Source organism: Bidens hawaiensis, unplaced genomic scaffold (genome assembly GCF_021521415.1).
Source record: "Bidens hawaiensis isolate Kalapana, Puna unplaced genomic scaffold, B.hawaiensis_p1.1 tig00000416_1, whole genome shotgun sequence".
In the NCBI taxonomy this organism is placed as follows: domain Eukaryota; kingdom Viridiplantae; phylum Streptophyta; class Magnoliopsida; order Asterales; family Asteraceae; genus Bidens; species Bidens hawaiensis.
In genome coordinates this window covers 5,628,057-5,641,128 of record NW_027491029.1, presented here as the reverse complement: position 1 = coordinate 5,641,128, position 13,072 = coordinate 5,628,057, and the positions used below count along the sequence as shown (strand labels likewise).

The 13,072-nt window shown below is 34.1% G+C and overlaps 1 protein-coding gene across 1 annotated transcript; it reads right to left on the bottom strand.

Moving 5' to 3' along the window:
- Nucleotides 1-856: 856 nt before the first annotated feature.
- On the bottom strand, nt 857-12,799 carry LOC143624656 (threonine synthase, chloroplastic-like). Its single transcript, XM_077095233.1, has 2 exons — nt 12,532-12,799; nt 857-1,497 (listed from the first exon to the last, which is right to left on the bottom strand). The coding sequence occupies exons 1-2, from the start codon at nt 12,797-12,799 to the stop codon at nt 857-859; spliced, it is 909 nt and encodes a 302-aa protein (XP_076951348.1).
- Nucleotides 12,800-13,072: the final 273 nt, after the last annotated feature.

The window sequence follows — 13,072 nt, the reverse complement described above, 5'->3', positions numbered from 1 at the left end:
TATGTAATTATGATGTACTGTAGTAGAGCCCACGCCAATTTTATTTTTATAAGACAATCAGTTTGGTTCACGAAGTGTGGTTTTAACATGCAATATTCAGTTTGAAAACAAATGAATTAACAAATGATCATGGGGTGAAAACTGTTTCTAAAAATTATTAAACCTTGCTCCATCATTTAATTAACTTTATATTTTGGGTAATTCGTTCAAAACAATAGAAATAAAACCGATAACATAAATCAATCGCGTGTTAGGCTGTTACCTTCGATGGTGGAAAGTTCATGGCGGCGGTACTCATTCAAGTTTCCCATGGCGACGGCTCGATACAGAGAAGCATAGCGCAGTCGGTGATGGTGACGTTTCCAGCAACTGCGGCACTAGTTCGAGATGGATGATTAAAATACTCAGTAGCGGTCATGATGGTGGTTGGCTTTGGTTTCGGTGATTTACAGTGGCGGCGGTGGTCATATAAGTTAGAGAGAAACATGATTTAGGTTTGTGAAGTTTTTATATTTAAAGTAATCGTAATCTCCATGAATTTTGGCTTAATTAATTTGGACTATTGGTTTTTATTGGTCCCAAGTATTTCATTTTTGCCGGCGCTGGTCCCAACTATCACTTTAACTGCCAACGGTCCCAACTTTCACACATGTGTCTGCCACCAGTCCACGACTAACCGAGTACTAACTCCGTTATGTTTTAGATGACGTGTCCATCCTACGTGTTAAAAAACCTTGACGTGGCTGCCTGCGTGTATATTAATAACAAAAAACCCTTCTCCTCCTTGAATATATAATAATATCAGCAGATGACAATTTAATACAAATCCCCAAATCGATATCTTCAATCGATCGATTTATTTAACCTCCCTAACCAACTGCATACACCCATCGAAATCCGTATCAAGACTCAACACAAACGCCCCATTCGCAATCGGCTGAACCAACTGCGCCATGGAAATCTTGTTCGCAGGCAAGAAAACAATACTCGGAATACCTGCGAACGCGCAGTAGGCCGACAACGCGACCGACGTGTCCCCGGTCGACGCGCAGCCCACTCCGACAACGGGCCGGTTCATTTTACGCAAACGATTAACCTGACTAACTAACACAGTCATACCCAAATCCTTAAAACTACCCATGTGACTAATCCCGCAATGCTTAACCCACAAATCATTCATACCCAAATGCTGTTTCCCAAACCTTTCGGCCCAGAACATATTCGAATTACCTTCGAAAGCCGATACGATATCGTCGGAATCGATCTCGGGCAAGACCCATTCTTTTTTGGACCAGACACCCGACCCGTATGGCCAAGTGGTCTTGCCGATGCGTGAATCGAATAAAGACTTCCAGTAGGATCCGTCGAAGGCTTTTAACGCTTCGATATCGTCTTGGACGTCGAGTAAGCCGCCGGAGCGTGAGCGGTAGACGATCGATTGGGTTGTTCTTGATCGATTGGGTTCTCGATCGATTGGAGATATCGATCGATTGTCATCTGCTGATATTATTATATATTCAAGGAGGAGAAGGGTTTTTTGTTATTAATATACACGCAGGCAGCCACGTCAAGGTTTTTTAACACGTAGGATGGACACGTCATCTAAAACATAACGGAGTTAGTACTCGGTTAGTCGTGGACTGGTGGCAGACACATGTGTGAAAGTTGGGACCGTTGGCAATTAAAGTGATAGTTGGGACCAGCGCCGGCAAAAATGAAATACTTGGGACCAATAAAAACCAATAGTCAAATTAATTTCATTTAGAAAAAAGAAATCTCACGGTGAAGTCAGCTCAAGTATTTCAAATTCAGTTTCACAAAATGGCATAACCGGTCCTTCGACTTCATAATTAATTTGAGTTTTTATATGTCAAACCTCTACGTATGTAAGGTAATTTATTTGAGGCTATCATTAACATGCATAAAATGACTTAGCTAATTATAGAATTAGATTAAAATTAGAATGTTTGATTAATCGTCATTGTAGTTATATCGGTTTAACGAGGTATTAACTCTATTGGTAATCTACACTTTATTATTTTATCACATTCGGTAAATTGACATTATTATTCGGTCGGTTTTAATAACCACCATATAATTAACATATTAATTCGATATTTAGGGTTTTTATTTTCGGATATTACAGTAATACCATTACAAATAAATATTCGAAACATAAATAAACTTAAAAATAAATGTGTTCTTCATTTATCATAACAACCTAACGTATCATCTAAACCTCAATACTTGTTTCATCCAATAAAGCTACCTGCGTCATGCGTTAAAATATATAGGCTTGTCAACATAGAGTTGAGCAAGTAATCACAGTTTTGTGTATATATAATATTTAAAAAGACAATTCCATGTGATAATTGTAAATCACTACAACTAGTATAACAATAAGTAAAAACTGTCTTTTCACTCGAATCATATTGATAATGAGTTATTTTGAGGGCGTATGATCATACTATGAGGATGAGGATGAGATAGCAACCACCACAGCAAGAGCAAACACATAGTCGCATTCACACGTATCAACTAATCGAGCAATTTCAATTCATGCATATATTGGAATTGTAATGAAAATCTATAATAAGTTTGATTGTGAATGCATAATGCCCCCAAAATTTAAAACGGTAAAAAAGGATATGTGAATTATTTACCTTATAGAGTAGGATAAGCGGGTATATGACAATGATAAAATTAAATAGAATGTGAATGAGCTCCTCGGAATACATCGACAAGAGTTCCTAGTTGTTTATATAGGATATAAATTAATAAAACGACTTATAACGAATTTTTTTGGGACATGATTGGGTTTTAATTAAAAGTTTGTTATTAGTTTAATTATCTATCTTATTATGGTTATCATTATTATTGTTATAAATTTTAGGTTTGATAAAACATTAATCTATGATAAATAACCACTAATTTGTAATATAAATAGATATATTAACGGGGAAAGTTAAAAAGAGAATTTATTCTTCGATCATTAATCAATCATTTGTTCGGATTTTTAAAATAATGTTTATTTAATATTTTTTACACATAAAAATGTCAAGAATTTGATAAAAAGAACATTTAAAAAAAAATACAATACAAAAACCGGGTCTGGGGTATTCGAACCCGCCCCTAGGCCGGTATACATGTTTGAGAAACATGCGCTGGCCATCAGGCCAATGCCTAGATTTGATAACAAGATAGAACTGCAAATTCAAATACACAGGTCTCGTTACTAGTTCTTCCCGAAATTCAAACACAAACCCTAGGATTTTAAATTTGTTTAATTGATTGATGTTTGTTACAATTGATTTGGGGTGAACGTTACTGGGTGGTAAACGAACTATAAGCATGTATCAATTACTTGCAATGTTAAAGGATTAATGTAGAACGACGAACTAGGGCACACGACTCACAATTAATCACAAACAAGTCTTAACAGCTTTGTTTAGTACAATTGAGTTAGGGTTTTGCATTGGCTTGTTATGAGGGTGGTGTGGACGAGTTGAATTGAATTATGAACATGTTTATATAGTGTTTTGGGAACAATTTAGGTCCTCGGTACGTCATAATTGAAATAGTTGTCAATTGATAATCGTTTTTTTATAAATAGGGTGTCGGTGGACGCGTATAGGGTATAAAATTGATTTGGTTACGACAATTACTTGATTTAGCCCGTGAATTATGGTTCAAGAAATAAGGGGGAAGGGGATATCGGCTGTTGGTCGTGGTAGAGAGAAAGGAGAGAAAGATATTTTTGTTTATTTACAAATTGATCCTTGTCTATGGTATTGGATGCAAAAGCGAATAAAGTTAGTTGAGGGTTGTTTTTGTACATGTCTCATAGTTCTAGTCAATTATATAAAAAGAAAATAAATAAAAATATTAAACAAATACGGAACTTTATTGATAAAATATCCGAACCCGGGTCGGGTAATGATTACAAATACGAAGGAAAACGGAAACCCGAAATGTTATAGCATTGCTACTTTTAGAAATTTGTCCCGAAATAAGTGTAACAACTCAGATTTATCATCTATTATTTTGTTAACCAAAACCCGACCCGTATTATGTTCGGGAAATCTTTATCAATAAAATTCCCGAGCTTATCGAGTAAACTAATAATTATAATATTTTTGTTTATTTACATATTATATATATATATATATAACTTTCATGATATTCCCATTTCAACCCAAAACTAAATTATAACCCTATTATGTTTCCACTTCATTAGTGTAGGGACTAAACTGCAATTTCTGGTAACTATTATATCTTAACCCATTTACCCATTAACCCAAACCCATAATGAGATCCAAACCCGTAACCTTTAACCCGATTGTTAACTTGTGCCTTAATCTTCGTTTTAAACTTGGAAATTATCAATGACAATCGTTGTAATATTCACCGCGATCACACCGACTCAGGGAATTAGGAAAATATGTTTATATGGTTACGAATTGATTTTATTACAAAAACCCCATAACTCGTTTAGGGATTTACCATAACACGATCATTAGAATTCAATTAATCACCACTACATCATCCCCTACCCAGCATCGATCAAACCGTTGTATCTAATTGTGTTATATCAATCGTTTAATGGGTGTTTCTGATCCACTCTTAGCCGTCGGGTCTTGTCTACAATTCACCATGAATTCATCACCATTTCAGGTAATTGTGTTATGTAGCGAGTTTGTTTTTCACCGAGTAATATTAACCCTAACTTAAATCAATCAATCATTTAATGGTTTAATCAATTGCGATGTCTAGGGTTCTTAATCAAAATTGGAGTGATCACTTACTGTATTTTTATTTTCCTTTTCATCCTTTAACCATCCAACACAACAGCCCAATTGCCTGGCATGTGTGCGCAAGACTTGGGTCGGCCACCACCCGGGTTTGAGTCCCTGCTAGATCAGTTTTTGTTTCTTTTATTTGTTTTAGTGTTTTAATTAATTAAAAGATTTATAAACTAAGTAGAATTAATATTAAATATGAAATAATCATTATTTTATTAAAACCCTATTAAAACCCGACACCAATATAAATGTTTCTCGTCGTTGAATGTTTTCACAAATTTCTTATATCCTTATATAAATATATATTATATATGTATTGTTCTTTAAACAAAAATATAATAAACGTGTTAAACGTATTAACTATATTTTTACTAGTGGACTTCATTAAAGATTCTAAAATATTAATTTTATTATTTAATTATTTAAACGTTTATTATTATAGTTTATCGCAATTCATATTTATCTAAACTAATTATTCATTTATAAAAATATGATAAACAATAATATTAATCTTTGTAATAATAGTGACTATAGACATCAACTGTTCAAATCAATAATATTTTAATCCTAAACATAACTCAAGTCACATCGAAATCTTAATTCATTAAATCATGTTATATTATTTATAATTAATTCATGAAATAATATTATTTAACTAGGAATCCTTGACAGTATATCCCGAAGGATTTTATCTTTCTTCGTCATTTATTTTTCGTTCATCCGATCAGGTGAGTATCTCACTCCCCTATTTTTACTCGTTTTCCACGTTTTGGGGACATATGCGTTCATAGATATTTCTATATTATATATACTCAACCGCAACTGTTTATCATTGTGTGTTTATAAGTTTGCCTAACTTGCTATTTGCTTACTTGCTTTATTTAAACGCTATTTGCTTACTTCGGCAACCGATGTCCATTTTTATAGCAACAGTTTAGTCCTTGCTTGGTAACCAATGTCCATTTATATGGATTGGTTGAGCCCTTTCTTTATGGTTTGATTGATTGTTATGTGCTATGGCTGATCTGTATATATCTCACAGGAATAGTTTGCATTTTTAATTATTACTATTACAGTGTCTCAAATCTGGTGTTGTACTCACCCAACCTAGTGTTGACAAAACCTATTTGTATTTTTAACGCATATGCAGGTTATCGTGTGACGTGATTATCAAGATTGTTTGATGCAACTTAGGATGTATGTTAGAGAAGAAGATACAAGAATTTAATTTTGGATGTTTGTGTACTAGTTTATTTATGAGTTTGGTGTACTTGATTATTTAATCGAATTAAATAGATATCATCACTTTTAAATATTGCATAATAGTACCTTGAGAGCCGTGGGCAATCAGCTCACGCCCAGGCATTTCCGCCGTAGGTTGGGGTGTGACAGATTGGTATCAAAGTCAAAGGTTTAAGATAGGTCGTTAGTGGTGCCCTAGTAACATGCTTACGAGCCCCATACGTGCTTACTTGTTTACCTAATGTGTTCTATTTTATTGTTTACAGCTTACGTAATTGCTTGCTAGATTAAGTAGTTGTTTAACTATTTAAATAATGATTATTCATATTATTATATTGTTATGCACACACACACACACTCCGAGGCTATGCCTCAACCTTCAAAGAAAATTTTTCATAAATATTTTAAATTAAATTAGATTGCCTCTTATATTTGGGAAATTCCTTAAGAATTCCATACTTTTGTTTTTACTCCTTCATTTTAAGACCGGGTAGCATGACAAGTTCCTCTCAGCCAAAGAGGAACACAACTGTCATACGACCGACACCTAGGTTGTTTTTAAACCGAATTCACGGTGGTTCGTGGCTAAACTCGGTTTTTCCGATTATTGTGTTTTGTTATTTAAATGGTTAGTTTGGTGGAAAATCCATGGAACCCATGGGCACTCCTACTATCTATTTCTCACTTTGTTTTATGTTTTCGTTGGAGTCATCATACGTGGTGATTCACGAGATACTCCGACTACATATATTTATTTCGATAGTTCGTTATTTAGTTTGGTGGGTTAAAACGCCGTGTAACGCTCATTGGGCCGACCAAATTCATTGCATTGTTAATTCGTTAATTAGTTGGGACAATCAAATTGCTATGTAACGCTCATGGGCTATCCAACTCAGTTGTTTTTCGTTAATTCGTTGGGCCATTCAAATTGCCATAGAAAGCTCATGGGAGGCCAACAATCACAATTTATATTTCGTTAGTTTATTGTAAACTTAATTAAATAAAAATCTAAAATTTTAAATTGACTTATCTCCTCGTGTAGTCATCACACTTTAATCATATTGACTACATCATCTAAAAAAAGCTATTTACTCTATATACCACTTACCTTATAAACTTTTATCTTTATTCCTCATGATACGACACGAATCCCCTTTTTCTTAAAAGCAAAGTTATTATAAAACAATTAAACTTGTATTATTTAAATGATTTCCTCAACTCATCCTTCATATTATAAATCTTTATTTTTTGGTCCTCATAGAATGTCTCGTCTAAGAAATCATTGTCGTCCTTGACATCAATCGTCTAGTTCTCATGACCAACGCGTGTATATCCAATGAGTTAACTGCTGCAACCTCTAAAATATAAACTCAAATTTAAAAGATTAATACCACCAATTCAAACTTATTCATTAACTTCCTTGATTGAATTTTTAATTCATTTACTCCTACTCATCCTCGCGACAACAACAAGCGCAAGTCTAATTATAAAAACTATGTTGTTAATCAAATCACTTATCAACCTGACAAAATTAAAGTATCCCAAGCAAGAAACTCTCCATCGGTGTTCACTCGTATTGCCCACTAGTAACATTCATCATTCGACTCAATCCTCATGTCGTTTTTGCACCCAATGTAATCGATTCGATCATCCTCGCATATACTTGCCCTACGCCGCCTACCCTTCATGCTCAACCTGATGCCCCTACTACCCGTACTTGCTACCATTCAGGAGACCCTAATCCTCCCCGCGATATGTGCCCTCAGATTATCCAAACTACTCAAGTTCAAACTATATTTACACCCTACTACACTACCCATAAAGTCCAAACATATCAATTCCTCGTCCTGCAAGCTCCTCTAGTCAAGCAAGATCACTCACACTTAACCCAAACTTATCAGATTCCACACCGCAAGCTCAAGTTTACCAAACCTACTCTAATCAAACCACCATCTTGCAAACCATTCACACTCAAGTTATTCAAGCAATGTCGAATCAATCTACCTCGATTGCTCAAACTCTTATGGATAAAATCATTCAAGATGCTCAAGTTTCAAGGTTTAAAGTCATACGCAACTGAAGATTTAAACTACTAGAAGACTTTGTCGCTCATCGTATTCTATCTTACTTGAATTTTACCTTTCTACTTTGTATCAACTATTTAATAAATTTTAAATTAACATTTTTTTCTTATGAAATATTGAAGTGCTATTTAAGATTTTCTATTATTATGCCCCTGGAGTAAAGTTTAAAATTATCGAAGGGTGGCTTTATAAAATTCCCCATTTTAAATAACCAAACTATAAACTTTTGTCTATAAAAAGACGTCACACTTAAAACTCATTTCCCTAAAGGAATTCTATTCTTAAAAATTATATTTTCAAACGTTTTGTAAACCCACACGGTTAGACGAATCATGTGGACCATCCGACGATCTAAATAATTATGGTCCGGAACATAATAATCAAAGTCCTCGCATGAAAATCATAATGCGTACGATTTTGTGTCATAATATAGAATCGAAAGTAGTTGGGATAACGGTACAAATGTAAAGATAATAAGGACATGATTGATACGCCGCTGGTACATTTTATAAATAAGTGCCCTTATCGGATTTTCATTTTGAGCGTTATTTTAGCTATTCAAAATTCTGTGTTATGATAAATTTTTAAATTTTATTTTAAATTTTCCTTTCTTCAAAATTTACTGGTTTGTAATAATATCTTTTAATTTCGAGACGAAATTCCCTAAAGGTGGGGTAACTGTAACAATTAGATTTATCATCTATTATTTTGTTAACCAAAACCCGACCCGTATTATGTTCGGGAAATATTTATCAATACAATTATCGTGCTTATCGAGTAAACTAATTATTATAATATTTTTGTTTATTTACTTATTTATTATACATATATAACTTTCATGACATTTCTATTTCAACCCAAAACTAAATTATACCCTATTATGTTTCCACCTCATTAGTGTAGGGACTAAACTGCAATTTCTGGTAATTATTATATCTTAACCCATTTACCCATTAATCCAAACCCATAATCAAGATCCAAACCCGTAACCTTTAACCCTATTGTTAACTTGTGCCTTAATCTTCGTTTTAAACATGGAAATTATCAATGGGAATCGTTGTAAAATTCACCGCGATCACTTCGACTCAGGGAATTAGGAAAATTTGTTTATATGGTTACGAATTGATTTTGTTACAAAAACCCCATAACTCGTTTAGGTATTTACCATAACACGATCATTCGATTCAATTAATCACCACTGCATCATCCCCTACCCAGCGCCGATCAAACCCCTGTATCTAATTGTGTTATATCAGTCGTTTAATGGGTGTTTCTAATCCACTCTTAGCCGTCGGGTCTGGTCTACAATTCACCATGAATTCATCACCGTTTCAGGTAATTATGTTATGCAGCGAGTTCGTTTTTCATCCAGTAATATTAACCCTAACTTAAATCGATCAATCGTTTAATGGTTTAATCAATTGCGATATCTTGGGTTCTTAATCAAAATTGGATTGATCACTTACTGTATTTTTAATTTCCTTTTCATCCTTTAACCATCCAACACACCAGCCCAGTTGCCTAGCGTGTGTGTGTGCTCAAGACTTGGGCCGGCCACCACCCGGGTTTGAGTCCCTGCTAGATCTGTTTTTGTTTCTTTTATTTGTTTTAGTGTTTTAATTAATTAAAAGATTTACAAACTAAATAGAATTAATATTAAATATGAAATAATCATTATTTTATTAAAACCCGACACCAATATTAATGTTTCTCGTCGTTGAATGTTTTCACAAATTTCTTATATCCTTATATAAATATATATTATATATGTATTGTTCTTTAAACAAATATATAATAATCGTGTTATACGTATTAACAATATTTTTACTATTGGGCTTCGTTAAAGATTCTAAAATATAGATTTTATTATTTAAATGTTTATTATTATAGTTTATCGCAATTCATATTTATTTAAACTAATTATTCATTTTATAAAAATATAATAAACAATAGGAAAATTGGTTTTTATTGGTCCCAACTATTTTATTTTTGTCGGCGCTGGTCCCAACTATCATTTTGGTTGGCAATGGTCCCAACTTTCACATACGTTGATTCCACCAGTCCGCAACTGACGGGGTACTAATTCCGTTAGGTAAAAGCTGATGTGTCATCCTAGTTGTCAAAATCATACGACATGGGCATCCTACGTGGACCTGCTGTGTATTATATTTTATACTTAACATTTTACAAACATAAATTCCCAATTATACACCACTTTAAATCCCCAAATTCTCTTAACTCAAGAACCCTAATTGCACCTTCCAGACGATTCCCCTCTTGTATTCACTGGTCCATCAACACACTGCCCATGCGGCTTCTGATTGCAACCAGATAACGAATCAAACTATAATCATAATCCTCGTGTATTCATAGATCTATATCTTTTATGTTCCTTTAAGTTATACCTTCAATTTCACTTATTATTATCATTATTAACCTATGTTTTCCATGGGTTGAATTACAAGATCTGACCTTCTGATCATGTGAAATCAATGAGTTGAGATGATGTTTGCGTGTAATTATGGTTGAATCGAATTGGGTTTTTGGATTTCAGCTGTAAATTGATTGGAAACTGATCAATTTCAATGTTAGATTTTTAATTTCAATTTTCTTGATTTCTTTGTTTTTATAGGGTAATTTGAATTTTTACCTAATTGTTGGGCTTGTTCGTTTTTCAATCGACTGGAAGGTGCAATTAGGGTTCTTGAGTTGAGAGAATTTGGGGATTTAAGGTGGTGTATAATTGGAAATTTATGTTTGTAAAATGTTAAGTATAAAATATAATACACAGCAGGTCCACGTAGGATGCCCATGTTATCTTATTTTGACAACTAGGACGACACATCAGCTTTTACCTAACGGAGTTAGTACTCCGTTAGTCGCGGACTGGTGGAATCAACGTATGTGAAAGTTGGGACCGTTGCCAGCCAAAATGATAGTTGGGAACAGTGCCGGCAAAAATAAAGTAGTTGTAACCAATAAAAACCAATTTTCCTAAACAATAATATTAATCTTTGTAATAATAGTCACTATAGAAATCAACTGTTCAAATCCATAATATTTTAATCCTAAACATAACTCAAGTCACATCGAAATCTTAATTCATTAAATCATGTTATATTATTTATAATTAATTCATGAAATAATATTATTTAACTAGGAATCCTTGACAGTATATCCCGAAGGATTTTATCTTTCTTCGTCATTTATTTTTCGTTCATCCGATCAGGTGAGTATCTCATTCCTCTCTTTTTACTCGTTTTCCACGTTTTGGGGACATATGCGTTCATAGATATTTCTATATTATATATACTCAACCGCAACTGTTTATCATTGTGTGTTTATAAGTTTGCCTAACTTGCTATTTGCTTACTTGCTTTATTTAAACGCTATTTGCTTACTTCGGCAACCGATGTCCATTTTTATAGCAACAGTTTAGTCCTTGCTTGGTAACCAATGTCCATTTATATGGATTGGTTGAGCCCTTTCTTTATGGTTTGATTGATTGTTATGTGCTATGGCTGATCTGTATATATCTCACAGGAATAGTTTGCATTTTTAATTATTACTATTACAGTGTCTCAAATCTGGTGTTGTACTCACCCAACCTAGTGTTGACAAAACCTATTTATATTTTTAACGCATATGCAGTTTATCATGTGACGTGATTATCAAGATTGTTTGAAGCAACTTAGGATGTATATTAGAGAAGAAGATACAAGAATTTAATTTTGGATGTTTTTGTACTTGTTTATTTATGAGTTTGATGTACTTGATTATTTAACCGAATTAAATAGATATCATCACTTTTAAATATTGCATGATAGTACCTTGAGAGCCGTGGGCAATCAGCTCACGCCCCGGCATTTCCGCCGTAGTTTGGGGTGTGACAGATTGGTATCAAAGTCAAAGGTTTAAGATAGGTCGTTAGTGGTGCCCTAGTAACATGCTTATGAGCCCCATACGTGCATATTTGTTTACCTAATGTGTTCTATTTGATTGTTTACAGCTTACGTAATTGCTTGCTAGATTAAGTAGTTGTTAAACTATTTAAATAATGATTATTCATATTATTATATTGTTATGCACACACACACACACTCCGAGGCTATGCCTCAACCTTCAAAAAAAAATTTTCATAAATATTTTAAATTAAATTAGATTGCCTCTTATATTTGGGAAATTCCTTAAGAATTCCATACTTTTGTTTTTACTCCTTCATTTTAAGATCGGGTAGCATGACAAGTTCCTCTCAGCCAAAGAGGAACACAACTGTCATACGACCGACACCTAGGTTGTTTTTAAACCGAATTCACGGTGGTTCGTGGCTAAACTCGGTGTGACAATTAGAGATTAACCCGCAACGAAGAGATGTGGGTACTTGGTCAGCATTTGATATTTACGCTCCCAAGTGAACCCGAGACCACGATTAGATTCCCAACAAACTTTGACAAGTGGGATACGGCTAAGATTTGTTTCTTTGTCTATATGATCCACGATTTCAACTGGTTTCTCGATGGCGCGCATAGATTCATCAACTCGTACTTCATCGAGAGGTATGTGGAGATTATCCTCGGCTAAGCACTTTTTGAGATTGGAAACATGAAAATTTGGATGAACAATGGAAAGCTCATCGAGTAGATCAAGACGATAAGAAACTCTACCAACCATTTCAACGATCTCAAACGGGCCAACAAAACGAGGAGATAGTTTATTCCTTTTATCAAAACGAACTACCCCTTTCCAAGGATATACTTTAAGGAGAACTCGATCACCAACATTGAACTCGCGAGGTTTACGGCGCTTATCGGCGTAGCTCTTTTGACAGATACGAGCGGAAAAAAGATGTTGACGAATTAGAGCGATCTGATTGGAAGTTTCTTGAACAAGCTCGGGACCAGTGATTTGCGATTCACCAACCTCGTTCAAACAAATCAGGGAACG

What these genes read in the sequence shown, in the direction of transcription:
- LOC143624656 (XM_077095233.1), bottom strand. Translation starts at nt 12,799, where the DNA reads ATGGTTGGTAGAGTTTCTTATCGTCTTGATCTACTCGATGAGCTTTCC. An exon ending in TCTCGGGTTCACTTGGGAGC is followed by an intron (nt 1,498 to 12,531) that starts GTAAATATCAAA and finishes TAATATCAGCAG; the next exon opens with ATGACAATCGATCGATATCT.